The 16,643-nt window shown below is 34.8% G+C and overlaps 1 protein-coding gene across 2 annotated transcripts in view; it reads right to left on the bottom strand.

The window, feature by feature from the left end:
• Positions 1 to 8,664: 8,664 nt before the first annotated feature.
• LOC149806504 (guanine nucleotide-exchange factor SEC12-like) overlaps positions 8,665 to 16,643 on the bottom strand; it is a 47,805-nt gene continuing 39,826 nt past the window's right edge. For both annotated transcript variants that reach the window (XM_089953982.1, XM_089953991.1), the window contains exon 9: positions 8,665 to 13,558. In XM_089953982.1, coding sequence (XP_089810108.1) covers positions 13,473 to 13,558 — 86 coding nt within the window. In that variant the 3' untranslated portion in view covers positions 8,665 to 13,472. The remainder of the gene's footprint in view (positions 13,559 to 16,643) is intronic.

Here is a 16,643-nt window from a genome sequence, read left to right as displayed (position 1 = left end):
TCTGGGGTTTTCCCAGGTTCTTCCTCCATCATTAATACTGGCCACCATGTATAGCCTATTTTGTGACGCAAAATGGCATTAAACCCGACAAGAACAACTTTGTAATTATATAATTTACCTATTGCCCACATGACCGTCCCCCATCAGGTACGAAGTATATAGGGTGTTTACCTAATTAATACCCACAAGATCAATCCCCGTAAAGTACGATGTAGACAGAGTATTTACCTAATACCAATATAATAAATCTCCATATGCTACTTACATTTACCTGATGTAGACAGTATCATTCCCCATCAGATAAATTACCTAGACTATTTACCTAATACCCACATGATCAATCCCCATTAGGTACAAAGTACATATATTATTTACCTTATACCCACATCATAAATACCCATCAGGTACAAAGTACCCAGACTATTTACCTAATACCCACATGATCAATCCCCATTAGGTACAAAGTACATATATTATTTACCTTATACCCACATGATAAATACCCATCAGGTACAAAGTACCCAGACTATTTACCTAATACCCACATGATCAATCCCCATTAGGTACAAAGTACATATATTATTTACCTTATACCCACATCATAAATACCCATCAGGTACAAAGTACCCAGACTATTTACCTAATACCCACATGATCAATCCCCATTAGGTACAAAGTACATATATTATTTACCTTATACCCACATCATAAATACCCATCAGGTACAAAGTACCTAGACTATTTACCTAATACCCACATGATCAATCCCCATTAGGTACAAAGTACATATATTATTTACCTTATACCCACATCATAGATACCCATCAGGTACAAAGTACCTAGAATATTTACCTAATATCCAGGCCACATGATCAATCCCCATCAGGTATGAAGTGCACGTACATAGACTTTTTCTTTACCTCATACCCACATGATCAGTCCCCATTTACTATGTACATAGACTATTTTACTGCATACCCACATGATCAGTCCCCATTTACTATGTACATAGAATATTTTACCTCATACCCACATGATCAGTCCACATTTACTATGTACATAGACTATTTTACCTCATACCCACATTATCAGTCCCCATTTACTATGTACATAGACTATCTTACCTCATACCTACATTATCAATCCTCATCAGGTATGAGCTAAATAAACTGCTTACCTAATACCCTCATTATCAGTCCACATGCACTACATACATAGGATGTTTACCGAATACCCACATGATCAATCCCCATCAGGTAAGTAGTACATGGCCTGTTCACATAAATAACCTCAAGATAAGGGACCTGAAAAAATCTTGAACTCCAGCTTTATTTGAAATCCCAATGAGTTCAGCAAACATCCCAAAACTGCCAACTTCAAACAAGCCACAAGCAGCCTGATATATAAGAATATAATGTAACAGCTTGCCAGCATGAGTAGTCTTTGTGTCTGTTTTTGCAATACATTTCTTATTTGCATAGTACCTGTAGAATTTGTACCAATTAGAGATTAAGGCTTAAAATGTTGTGAGAAAGAGTGTTGACAGCTCTAATTATTTTCTTCTTTGAATCTTACATTTACATAACTGCAGGGTTCTCAGTCAGAAAGTATTGGGGGAATTTTCACTTTTTGTCGGCCACACAACCCAACATCTATTGACAGTGAAGGAGGAAAGCAAAACTCTGGTGGCAACAAATGAAAGACTTCCTCAGTTGATGTCCAGAAAGCAGAATCTCCTATTGCAAGTGAAATCTATCAAGCAACGATGATGGAACTTGTGAGCATACTTTGTCATATCCAGATGAAAGTAGTAATGCTGATGCCTCCTGTGCAATCTGAGATGAAACTTGAGATGATTGTCTAATAGAATGGCCCACCATGCTTGCAGAACATTCTGATTGGGATATGATCACTGAGCAAGTGTTTCCTTTGAGTGACAAAGACATGAGAATGTAATGACTCCATACTGTATGTATATTGTGGTCACTAAACTGTCTGTGCACTGGGTGCATTGAGTGATATGTAGTGGATCCATGAAAGTGCCTTGTGGTGAGGAGTAGGCAAACTGCACAATGACCTGTCTTTTGACTTAGATCGAGTGTGGTAGTGACCTGTTGGGATCTGAGACATATGACAGTGTCTGACTTAATGGAACGGTGCCATTTAATCCTGTATGACACTGTACCGTTATTTGAGATGGATACTTGATCCACAAAACCAGTCCATTCTACCATGTAAGATAATATCTGAGTAGGCTTGCAATAAGTTTAATCTTTTTCATGTGAAGTCGATAATGGCCTACCATTATGGGCTTACAATGTATCATCAACTGTGGTGGAGAGATATGTTAAGGTCCAAATGGTCATAAAGTAAAGGCTCCCATTGAGTGGCAAAGGTTTAAGAACAAAGCGAAGTGACTCCCCTGGGTACCAAGGCATTAATCTGAGCATCATATGGCACTATGCTGGTTAGGCTGATCCATGAGAGTACCTGTTTTATGTGGTATTGACATGCTCGGATTAGAGCCATATGGCAGAGTCAGGCCATGGCAGAACAAGGCCTCTGTAGTTGCATGACATTCAGTTCATTAAGTTGGAATAGGGTACAGGACATTTTAATAATGTAATTGGTTCATACATCTAAAGTGCAAGATAGTAACTGCGATCTCAACCTGACTCAGTGGCAAAAGATGATTGGATGTCGATCCCATGTGGTAAACGATCTACTGGTTCTGCCAAGAAAAGTTCATCATGATGTGACAATGGAGGAGTTGGAACTGTCATTAACTGTGATAGCTTGGATCACTTTGTGATTGATGAACCATGTGGAGTGCGATCCCCTTTGGTCATTACCAGCCATAGCATCAGCATGCCAACTGATGACATCATCCCAAGAGGTGTTCTTCTGTGCCATCCACTTTTGTACCCCTAGTACTATAGCCCATTGACATTTCATTAACAATATACAAGTCTGCCATGTAGTCACTGATTGGCAACTGGAACAAGCTAAACATTTAGAGCGATTGTCAGTCCCATGTTTCTAACACTTGGTCTTGTCCAGGTCTAAATCTGTAAGACAAAATGACGCAGAGTATTGTTATGTATATCTAACTGATACTGTATGCTTGACCTTTGTCCATGATTGAAGATGGAGTTTTTGCCTACCCCACTATTGTGCTGTTTTGTCTACCTTTTTTGTCCTGATTATGAGTAGTAAACAAGATGTTTATTAAAATTAAAAGTTCACTGCCTAATTTTGTTTACAATTCAATTGAATTTTCCATCAAAAATCATTAATTTTACAGAAAATGCTATTGTGTTTTAGGTCAGGTGACTGTCTGTATATAAAGGAGACTAGGTAAACAATTATTCATTCCATTTTATGATCAGTCTAGATTCACTTATAGTTTTGTTCAGGTATAATTTGAGAGAATTATTTAAATTATTCATTGGAATTACAAAAGTGCCCATTGACATTTTGGACTAAGACACTACTTTGGGATTAATGAGGATTCATTCAAAGACATTTTGGATTATAACACTGTGATAAATCAAGACATTCAAGACTACTAGAATTCATTCAGAACATTCTGTACTTTAGGACATGTGGTAAAACATCTAGAACTACATGGAATTTAATTCAAAATACATGTAGTGTCTTTTGATTTTTTACTGTTTTCTAGGGAAATAAATTATGTGTTGATTTTGCCAAACTTGTTGTTTTGGCTTCTTTATGTTACTTAGTTTAAAGACCTAGAGTTGTGACAATTTATACAGGTGTAGTGTGGTACTCATCCTGCTCACTCAGAAAGTGTGTATGTGAACTGCTACACGTTATGAGTATTATCTGTAAAGGGTTCACTTGGGGGTCGTCCATTAATTATGTCAACAAAATAGGGGGGAGGGGGTTTGAAGAAGTTTGACAATTGTTGACATGGGGGAGGGGGGAGTTCAAGATAAATTTATGTCAACAATGTTATTTTTTACAATAAATTTAATAAATCAAAAAATAGGAAATTAGTCAGTGTGTTGGTATGGCACACACTCGCTCGCCCGTCAACAGCCCACCAGTTTAATCCTAAACCAGTTGAGCTCTTGCCAAGGAAGTCATAGTCTTGCATCATCATATTTTGTTTTTATTCAATGTAGATTGTAGACTGTAGGCAGGCCTTAAAGCACCAGATGCATCTGAGAGCGACTTGAACAGATTTCCATCTCTTTTCTTCAATCAGTCTTTGAAAGTTGATAACATGCTACCTCAATCGGCAAAGGCATTCAAAATTCTTCCATATGATCTATATTGTCCTTCCATTCAGTTGTCGTTGCTTGAACGGATCTGCAAAATCTGTCACCTCTATGTTGCTTCACAAGTCATGTTGAAGAAGCATGTTCAACAGTACCGACAACGCGATCTTGGGCCTAGGCAATTATCACATGCTCCTCAACCGCAAAGAATTCGGCCAATACGAGTGGCTGCCAAAAGACAGAGAGAGCTGATGGCAATTATTGCTCATGGAGAGATGTTAAGTGCAGAATGGTTAGATGAAGATGATGTTAACTTGTCGGGTGTATCAGTTCCACAAGAAATTAATGAATCAGCCACTATGCCCATTATAACAATTGAGGAACATTTGGCTTCCCCATGGGAAGATGATAGAAACTAGAATATAAACTCTCGATTTTTTTCATGAATTCAAAGTGTTATAGTCAATTTGAAATTTGTTAAACAAGTAAAAAAATGTATTAAAATTTATCTGTAGACCTTTTAATTTCCATAATTCTATTTTTAGCATAAAAGCCAGCTGTATAAAATATTGTTAGTTTGGGGGGGGGGGGTAATATTTTATTGGGGGTCACTGAAAGTTTGACAGTTGTTGACAAGGGGGGGGTAACAAATTGCATAAAAATTGTTGACATAATTAATGGACGTCCCCATGCTGCATATTATATATAAAAATGTGAAATCTAATAAAAGTTACCTGTGGGTAAAGCCAGTCTACTGCCTATTCAAGTTATATCACAGATGCATTGCTTACCGTAGCTATGAAGTGAGTGCCAAGACTAAACAATGTAATAAAATCTTACCTGGGCATTTCTGACTGCATCAGAAACTATGCACCATTATAACTCTTATATATAGTGAACACAATACATGCACATAAAAATGTACTGAAGCCTTAATATACTGATACCTGTGATGCTATAATATCAATTGTAAGACAATGTTACCTGTAGGAAACGTCAAATGATGGCCTATACAGGCAATATTAATAAAGCATAAGGTATACAACTATTAAATGGATGCAAAGATTAGATTAATACTACATATGTGCCAACCACAAGAGAGGTATACACATAATTATTGATAATGTAAGTGGCAAAAAGGCATAATGTGAGCATAAAAAGCATAATCTGTATGTCATGACATAACTACAGTACATAGTATAAAAAAATGTATATAATTACAGTACATAGTATAAAAAATGTATATAATTACAGTACATAGTATAAAAAATGTATATAATTACAGTACATAGTATAAAAAATGTATATAATTACAGTACATAGTATAAAAAATGTATATATATTTACAGACAGTAGGAAAAAATGTATATATAATTACAGTACATAGTATGAAAAATGTATATATATATTTACAGACAGTAGGAAAAAATGTATATATAATTACAGTACATAGGATGTCAAAAGAGTAATGATTGGCATGTATGTTGATGTAGAAAACTTACCTGTATGTATCCAACTATTCCATAAATTGTACAGCAATGAGTTTTCTATATCTTGCACATATTTAATACAGCTATAACAATGTGAGGGGACACACTAGTGATCCATGCAAGAAAGTGTGATGGGAGCCTAAGTGTGAAGACATCATTGAAGTGAAGATACATTAAAACCAGAAATGTAGGCAATTTATAGATGGAATATACTTCCCTTGGAAGAAAAACAACTCCAGCATGTTATAAGGTCAAAAATTCTGAGGCCTATCTGTAGAGAGCATGACACTCGACAGAAGTAGTAATATAAGTATTCATAGGATTTGGCACCAATTCCTCTATCAAGGGGAAATCACTGACACATAGGTGGGCAGATAACTTTTAGCTATACAAGTTTTAGCCTGGATTTGCGAGGTAGTAATAGTTTTCCTAAGATATTATGATCAGGTAACATATTTGAAGAAAAAATGTAGCAGTAACAAGATTTTTCAAACGACCAGATTGATTGAGATATTGGAGATCAGACCAGCACCATAGTTGTTTAATAACAGGATTTTGAAATCATTTGCTTGTAGTTGTACAAGTAGGGGGACACTGTCTTTGTATATTAAAAATCTGTCAAGCAATTAGGAGAAAATGACCGGTGGTTCAGTCCTTAAATACGCCATCCCTGCTTATAAGAATGGCTATATATCATGAGAAGTCCATGTTGATATGACCCTGTTTATAAGACAGGCTACATATCACAAGAGACCTTTATTAAAAACCTTACAATGATATGGCTAAAACTCTATGTTGATATGACCCTGTTTATAAGATAGGCTATATATCACAAGAAGTTTCTAATGATAATCCTATGTTGATATGGCCCTGTTAATAAGACTGACTACATATCACAAGAGTTAAAAACCTTACAATGATATGGCAAAAACTCTACGTTGATATGGTCATGTTTATCAAGAGAAGTTTCCACAAGATTGTACAGATTGCTGCCAATCCATCAATTCTGGTCATTTTTATTTAGGACAAAATTTAAGTTTCTTGGTGTAAGAAATACCACCTAAATATGAATATGATTTTAGGATGAATAGCAATAACAAGATTTTCAAGACATTCTTCCATACTGGATGTCAGACAGGCACTAACATCATGATTATGCATACAATTAAAGTTCTGTCACTAAATCTTCCGACAAGGAAGATAATTATCATCTAGTGAAAAAGGCATTCCTGTGGACTAAACCCATAACTTGATATAGGTCAAAGAGGGATGTTATAACATTGTGACCTAATTTAAAGAATACCAGAACTACGCAGGTAGTACTCTAAAACCACACCTTACATGCTGTCAGTGGAAACCTGCCTAGAACAAAAATTACTTTTCTCTCTGGAACACAAAATACATATATACCACCAACACTTTTCTGCCTGGAACCCAAAATACATGTATACCACACACTACTTTTTGTCTGGAACCCAAAATACATGTATACCACACTACTTTTTGTCTGGAACCCAAAATACATGTATACCACACACTACTTTTTGTCTGGAACCGAAAATACATGTATACCACACTACTTTTTGACTGGAACCCAAAATACATGTATACCACACAATACTTTTCTGTGTGGAACCCAAAATACATGTATACCACACAATACTTTTCTGTGTGGAACCCAAAATACATATATACCACCAACACTTTTTTGCCTAGAACAAAAAATACATGTATACCACCAATATTTTTCTGACTGGAACCCAAAATACATGTATACCACACAATACTTTTCTCTCTGGAACCCCAAATACATGTATACCACACAATACTTTTCTCTCTGGAACCCCAAATACATGTATACCACACAATACTTTTCTGTGTGGAACCCAAAATACATGTATACTACACAATACTTTTCTGTGTGGAACCCAAAATACATGTATACCACACAATACTTTTCTGTGTGGAACCCAAAATACATGTACACCACACAATACTTTTCTGCCTGCTGCAGAGATGAGCTATTATTAAAAGGTTATTTGCCAGACTACAAGAATTATGGATTTCATGAACTGTTAAGTTAGGGTTCTCATAGACTGTCTACAGAGTTTTGGTGAACTGTTTTTCAAGCGTTTTTTCTGCTTCAAGTGAGACATAATGCCATTTACCTCTTGGAGTTGTTGTAGGGTTTAACCCCTTTTTTCAGCACAAGATAGGCTATACATGGCAGCCAGTATAAATGGTCGAGAAACAACCCTGAAAAATCCCGGAAAGAATCACCAACCCTCAAGAAGCTACTGGTAAGCTTTCTCATACCCACAATGGCCGAATCCAAGACTCAAACCCATGCAGACAGAGGTGAGATGGCAATGATCCATAACAGTGAGAGCTTTAGACCACTCAGCCACTCTGAGCCCCACCTCTTGGAGTCACATACATGGAAGGTTTAAGCTTCATCTTAAAACCTGATTTTTTTAAACATAATACACAAGATAATTTTTCAATTAATGACAAATAGCTTTTGGAAAATACTGTATTTAATTGCTTATATGACAAGTCAAACTAAAAACAACATAAATCATGATCTTGAGGCATAATATGCATGCAGATCGAGGTCTATGTTGTTGATTCTACTGATTACTCCTAATGAACTGCACAGACCCAAATCAGCTGGTGCATTATGTGATGGCAGATCTGGGTCTTTGAAGTTTGCAGTTGGACTCGACTTATAAGTGAGTACATAGAGTATGCACATAAAATGTTTCTCAGAAAACAAATTTTTGTCCCCTTAATATTCTCACAGAAAGAAAATGTGCACCAGCTAATTATGCAATTACAAGAAAGTCAAAAAATAACATCTTGAAATCATTTAAACTAGAAAGAAATGCAAATTTCAAGATTCAAATTCAAGAAATAACTCGGAAGATACATTATGGATCAATAAATAGGTTTATTAACAATTTGTCCTGTACAAATATATATCTCTTTATATAAAGCTAAATTTCTGTGCATTTATTTGACAACAGTAAAGCCATTTTACACTGAAGAGCTCTCAAACATAATGTGTTGCAATCCTTAATTATAAAAAGGATAAATCTCTCTTATAACATGTACAATTTTCTCATCAACAACAGTTTTGCAATTAATCTTAAGAATTTTCATTCTCCCCAAGAAATAGCAACAAACTGTCATGAATAATGGCAAAATGTAGTTAAATAGGCAGATCATAGATGCTGACACACACACACGCATCTATCCATGCACGCACGCAAACATCCATCCATTAATACATATATACCAGAGATAATAAAACTGAACTGTTGTTGGACAATCAGTACATCAGTTGTAATTGATCTAGCATATCATTATACTCCCCAGCTTCTCAAATAGTTCACTGAAATATATTTCCACATTTGGTCTTGTGCCCATGTTCAAAAGCCATTACACAGCAACATAATAACCAATATGATTAATGTCTGCCACTATTCTTTATTTTATTAAAAGTCACATGTCAATCTCTTATATCACTATGGTGTGTAAGGGGCAGACTACTCTAGAACCATTTACGCTGCTGGGGTCAAGACTTTTTCTGTCTCAATAAAGCTGGTTACCATCGATGACCCAAATATCTGGACACTAAAAATAATTTCTGTCCTCTCCGACCACACAATTCTAATACCAAAGGTAATTATTACTTTTTCCACATATGGCAGAGGATATACCTTTAATGTAATAACTATATATCTATGGGCCCAGCCATTACAAAGTCTAGGTAGGTAAGCCATATGACAATCTATCATGTACATATACGGTCACTGGTGATAAGGCTAGCTAGAAACTTGGTCTACAAACATGGTCCAGTTCCAATGTTGATACTGTTTCATAATGTAAAGATTCTCTATAACAACAAAATATACAACCATAGTAATATATATTTTTTTCCCTCATATTATCCTATCTCTGAAAACCTGGGTGGGGAATTTAACTACCATCATTTGTAGTCTGCTTATGGGTATGAAGACTGAACCCACTACATCCAACATGAGCTTACTAAGGGGCAATATGGCAATGAATAAAACTGACTATAAGACCTTGTGAAACTCTTGTGTTGGATGTTGACAGCTTTATTACAAACACACGTAATCACAAAAAGGCCCAAAGTCATAAAATGTTTGGAGTGACGACCCTTCTAATTAGTGTTATGTTTGGAGTGATGACCTCTCTAATTTGTGGCTCCTTATATAAAACAATAAGAGACAAAGTTTGTAACATGAGAAATTGCAATTTATCCCTATCTCTTGATTTCATAAATGTATACCCACTGACAGTGCTGTTACACTTTTCATAGTGTTCTGACTATTTGGGTCATTCATGCTACTCTCTGTCTTTAATTTGCACAGATACCATATATATTTTAATCTATACTGAGATATTTGAACTTTTTATTTCCTATACATTTCTGAAAATGTCGTAATTATTGGAAATCCCGCTATACTCATGAAATCATATGGCATACTCCCAAACTTGGTATCTGGCTTTGGTAAAGGTTACATTGTACTGCTTACAAGGCTATTTTTCATGCCTATTTTAATCTATATCTTATGTGTATGATGCGCTCAGTGGCATTAGTTACAAAATTATTTAAAAAATATAAACGCAAGTTTTCAAGACTCTACATAAACTCCCAATTTCTGCATTTTATATTTGGTTAAAAAGCCAATACATGCATACATACATATATACATGATATAAATGCAACAGATTTTTCTCAAATTCAATATTAAATGTTTTCACAGATATGACATTATAAATATTGCAGAATCACTTTAAAAACTCCAAATGTACACAACAATATGTAGGTTGATGGAATGATTTTCATGAATAACTGAAAAACATTTTACAGACTGATTCAAAAGTCTATAATACATCAGGATTAGCACAAAATGTCTTTAGATTTATGAAAAGCATGGTAGGTCTTCTAAATTTTAATATAAACTCTCATAACAATAAATAATTGAGTCCAATTTCATTTTAGAAGTTAGGGCTGTTCCATTTAAACATACAATGTACCCATGGAAGTCAGTTTAAAAAACAATGTTTGCCAGGGTACTCTGATTTCACAGAGTTCATATTAAAATGATATGAAAACTAAATTTTGGAATGCCCAAAATTTGACTGCATGAAAACTGACTGCTTATCAACCTTACTTTATTCATATCCAGAGATTACAAAAATATTATTTAAAATGCACTAAATAAATCTTACGATGCTTTAATTGAAATTCTCAAAGATGAACCATTTTTGCTTAGAGTGACTTGCTGGTAATTTATCAAAATCTTTCAAGATGTAATACATTTATAATTACTGTAAAACTCAAAGTATATTTTGGTTTTGTGGCTGAAATTGCCCATATCAGCTGGTAACACCAAATCATCAGGTTCTTTTTAATTATAACGATATAGTATATTATAAATACAATGATACAGTATGCTATACTCCTTCAAGATATGTTCGAAATCAACTGGAATGATTGGAGTTTAGTTGTAACTTACAGTATATACTTGCATACAAGTCTGGTCAAACTGCAAACAACAAAAGAAAAATGTGCTGGCAGGTTAGGGTGTAATGCTAGTACTATTAACTTGCCTATAAATTTCTACTCAACTAATCAATAATGCGAAGCAGTTGGATCTAATCACACTCTGATGCGATGTAAACATCAGCGTGATGCAATGTTTTTGTCATCATGCTCCTTAGACATTCAGACAGAATTTCAAGTTATCAAAACTCACAAAGGATGTTAGTGTACTTGCACTTGTAGTTGCTGAGAAAATTAAGCAAAATAGGTGAGTGTTTCAAATTTGTTTGAGACTTCCTAGGGTCCCCAGTGTCATCAGACATCATTGGTGTTTGCTGAAGCATGTGATAATACATATAATTTTCCAATACATCAAAAAAATCTAGAGAATAATAATAAAAATAACAACATTTTCCAGCAGGAAAATCTAACAAGTTGCTTGTAACAAATATATAATGACACATCAACTGTACCTTTGTAAAAGTCATGCTCTTAATAAATAATGTCAACATCAGAATTCAGAAGTCTGCATAAAGTGTACCTTAAACAAGACCAGTAAATAAACCATTAAAAAGGCATATAGTACGATATTATAATAATAATGTTTCTGCTAATACATAAAAAGAAATTACAAAACAAAGCAAGTGAATTATCACAAGAATTCCACAGAAAGCTCTGCAAAGACAGAATCCACAGACAGAAATAAATGTTAGGCATATTTAATTTATGCTGCGTGCCTGACTAGGATTCAGGTTAATGTTTTGGCCTACCTGACTATTGTCATAGCTGAGGATTGGTGTACCTAAATTTTGTCATGATGTTTACTTGAATTAAAGTTCAAGACTTGACACTGTTTATGAATTTCATGTAATTTTCCATTTGAAATGACCCACATACTAGGCATTCTTTTGCATCATAGGTCAGGTGACTATTTGTATATAAAGGATGCTAGGTAAACGAAGTCTTCATTCTTGTTTTAAATTCAGTCTGTGGAATCATTTACTGTTATATTCAGATAAAATTTTTGAGGAATCATTTTTTAAATTATTTGCTGTAATTACAAGGCTATCATTGACCTTTTGGATTAAAACATTATTGTGAGTTCATTCAAAGATATTCTGAAATTATAGCTTTGTCATACATTAAGACTTGGTACATCAGTATATTCAAGACTATTGATACATCAGCACATTAGAGACTCTGTATATCAGCACATTCAAGATTATTATTATTCAGTTTGAAGACTATATTTTTGGACTCATGATATAACATTTAGGATTTTTTTGGGATTCAATTCACAATACTTGTGTCTTTTGAATTTTCACTTTGTATTCAAAGAAAATAAATTATTTGTTGAACTTTACTAAACTTGCTGGTTTCACTTTCTTACTGTTACATTGTTTAAGACCCAGAGTCATAATACTAAGTCAATGAATCATGAAAGGTCATTGTGACCATCTTTTGCCAATGATAAGCAGCATACACCAGCTCAAGTTTTGACTGTACAGGCAATGTCAGAGAAACTTTGTTAAATATAAATGTAAGAATTTATCACTGCCACCTATGACCAGTGCCACTGCCATTAAAAAGTAATACCAAATTCTCACCAATGCTTCCTAGGTAACAAAAACATACTAAATGCATTACATCAAAGTGTGGCTTAGAAGTGTCCAGGTTTTATCAGTGCCAGAGATACTGAATTGTATTCATAAACTGATGTATACAGGATTTCTCTCTTATCAACTGTATGCAGGAAATCATGAAATGAATTCAGCAAGTTTCAACTATTTCAGAAGCAAAAAATAAACACTAACACAAGATTTCATCTCTCATTAGACGTATCACTGATTCTGATAAAAGCACCATATAAAAAGATAAATTATCAAAAATTTTAGGAACGTCCGGATGCCTTAAATATTACATCTTTCTCTCTTACGACATTATTACCTAGAAGACACCATAAGAAGATATTACACAAGTATAATCTAAAAGATAGGAACTGGGTTTATAATATATTATACTGATGACATCATGTGAAAAAATCAAAACTGTCATGAGATCCAGGCATGCCTGACCAGAGCAGGGGAAGCAAACTGGTAACTGTCATGGTCTCTTTGTGACAGATAATTTGATGCTGCAATATCAGTGAAATTCTGTCAGCTACATTCCCATCTCAGCCATGAAGTAAAAAAGCAGACACACAAGAAAAAGAAGTCCAAACACCACCCATAATATGCTGTATGAACCTGAAATAAACAAGACAATAAATGAATTTTCTCTCAAAACATCATGACCATTTCAAAACGATGGTCTCTCTCTCACATACACACACACACACACACACACAACTAGGTGAATGGTGAGCAATTTGACCCTGTAAAAAATAATCTTACTTCATTATGGAGATGAGTCTAAAGTCAAAATAAGGTCATATCTTATTCTTAACCATTGACTGTTGAAACTATTTTATATTCATGAGTCACAAGATGTACCAATTAGTCATTGTGGCAGCCATATTGGCTGTAAATAGACACCATTTTCATTAGGACCAACTAGACACCATTTCAAGACTTTTGATAAACCTCCCATGCTTATTAGACTATCCATTCAGGAGAGTTAGAGACAAGAATTCCAATATGTAACAGTTCATTGTGACATCTGAGATCCAACTGGCACAATTTGCATTCATGACCAACTAGTTATCATAATTAGTCTTTAGTTGAAAATCCCATGATATTATCACTTTCCATAGTGAAGTAGATATATTAAGATTTTCAAGATATTTGCCATGGTGGCTATACTGGATCTCAGATCAGCACCATTTTCATCTAGTCCCAACAAGACATCATGAAAGTCTTCTGGTAAAAACACAATATTGATATAAATTTCCATCTAGGAGGAGTAGTGGTAAGATTTTCAAGATGGCAAATGTGACAGCCATATTGGATATGAGATCAGCACAAAATTTTGATATAAGACCAAGCAGATGTGATAAAAAGTCTTTCATGATAACTCCATGTTGATATGACCATCCATTCAGGTTGAGTAGTGATAACAAGATTTTCATGATAACTCCATGCTGATATGACCATCCATTCATGTTGAGTAGTGATAACAAGATTTTCAAGATAACTCCATGCTGATATGATCATCCATTCAGGCTGAGTAGTGATAACAAGATTTTCAAGATAACTCCATGCTGATATGACCATCCATTCAGGTTGAGTAGTGATAACAAGATTTTCATGATAACTCCATGCTGATATGACCATCCATTCAGGTTGAGTAGTGATAACAAGATTTTCATGATAACTCCATGCTGATATGACCATCCATTCAGGTTGAGTAGTGATAACAAGATTTTCAAGATAACTCCATGCTGATATGACCATCCATTCAGGTTGAGTAGTGATAACAAGATTTTCAAGATAACTCCATGCTGATATGACCATCCATTCAGGTTGAGTAGTGATAACAAGATTTTCAAGATAACTCCATGCTGATATGACCATCCATTCAGGTTGAGTAGTGATAACAAGATTTTCATGATAACTCCATGTTGATATGACCATCCATTCAGGTTGAGTAGTGATAACAAGATTTTCATGATAACTCCATGCTGATATGACCATCCATTCAGGTTGAGTAGTGATAACAAGATTTTCAAGATAACTCCATGCTGATATGACCATCCATTCAGGTTGAGTAGTGATAACAAGATTTTCAAGATAACTCCATGCTGATATGACCATCCATTCAGGTTGAGTAGTGATAACAAGATTTTCAAGATAACTCCATGCTGATATGACCATCCATTCAGGTTGAGTAGTGATAACAAGATTTTCATGATAACTCCATGTTGATATGACCATCCATTCAGGTTGAGTAGTGATAACAAGATTTTCATGATAACTCCATGCTGATATGACCATCCATTCAGGTTGAGTAGTGATAACAAGATTTTCAAGATAACTCCATGCTGATATGACCATCCATTCAGGTTGAGTAGTGATAACAAGATTTTCATGATAACTCCATGCTGATATGACCATCCATTCAGGTTTAGTAGTGATAACAAGATTTTCATGATAACTCCATGTTGATATGACCATCCATTCAGGTTTAGTAGTGATAACAAGATTTTCATGATAACTCCATGTTGATATGACCATCCATTCAGGTTGAGTAGTGATAACAAGATTTTCATGATAACTCCATGCTGATATGACCATCCATTCAGGTTGAGTAGTGATAACAAGATTTTCATGATAACTCCATGCTGATATGACCATCCATTCAGGCTGAGTAGTGATAACAAGATTTTCAAGATAACTCCATGCTGATATGACCATCCATTCAGGTTGAGTAGTGATAACAAGATTTTCATGATAACTCCATGTTGATATGACCATCCATTCAGGTTGAGTAGTGATAACAAGATTTTCATGATAACTCCATGCTGATATGACCATCCATTCATGTTGAGTAGTGATAACAAGATTTTCAAGATAACTCCATGCTGATATGACCATCCATTCAGGTTGAGTAGTGATAACAAGATTTTCATGATAACTCCATGCTGATATGACCATCCATTCAGGTTGAGTAGTGATAACAAGATTTTCAAGATAACTCCATGCTGATATGACCATCCATTCAGGTTGAGTAGTGATAACAAGATTTTCAAGATAACTCCATGCTGATATGACCATCCATTCAGGTTGAGTAGTGATAACAAGATTTTCATGATAACTCCATGTTGATATGACCATCCATTCAGGTTGAGTAGTGATAACAAGATTTTCAAGATAACTCCATGCTGATATGACCATCCATTCAGGTTGAGTAGTGATAACAAGATTTTCATGATAACTCCATGTTGATATGACCATCCATTCAGGTTTAGTAGTGATAACAAGATTTTCATGATAACTCCATGCTGATATGACCATCCATTCAGGTTGAGTAATGATAACAAGATTTTCATGATAACTCCATGCTGATATGACCATCCATTCAGGTTGAGTAGTGATAACAAGATTTTCAAGATAACTCCATGCTGATATGACCATCCATTCAGGTTGAGTAGTGATAACAAGATTTTCATGATAACTCCATGCTGATATGACCATCCATTCAGGTTTAGTAGTGATAACAAGATTTTCAAGATAACTCCATGCTGATATGACCATCCATTCAGGTTGAATAGTGATAACAAGATTTTCAAGATAACTCCATGCTGATATGACCATCCATTCAGGTTGAGTAGTGATAACAAGATTTTCATGATAACTCCATGCTGATATGACCATCCATTCAGGCTGAGTAGTG

Source organism: Sinohyriopsis cumingii, chromosome 1 (assembly GCF_028554795.1).
Source record: "Sinohyriopsis cumingii isolate HCF-2022 chromosome 1, ASM2855479v2, whole genome shotgun sequence".
NCBI classification, from domain to species: Eukaryota; Metazoa; Mollusca; class Bivalvia; order Unionida; family Unionidae; genus Sinohyriopsis; species Sinohyriopsis cumingii.
Note: the sequence above shows the minus strand (reverse complement) of the source record. Positions and strands in the feature narration are given on the sequence as shown.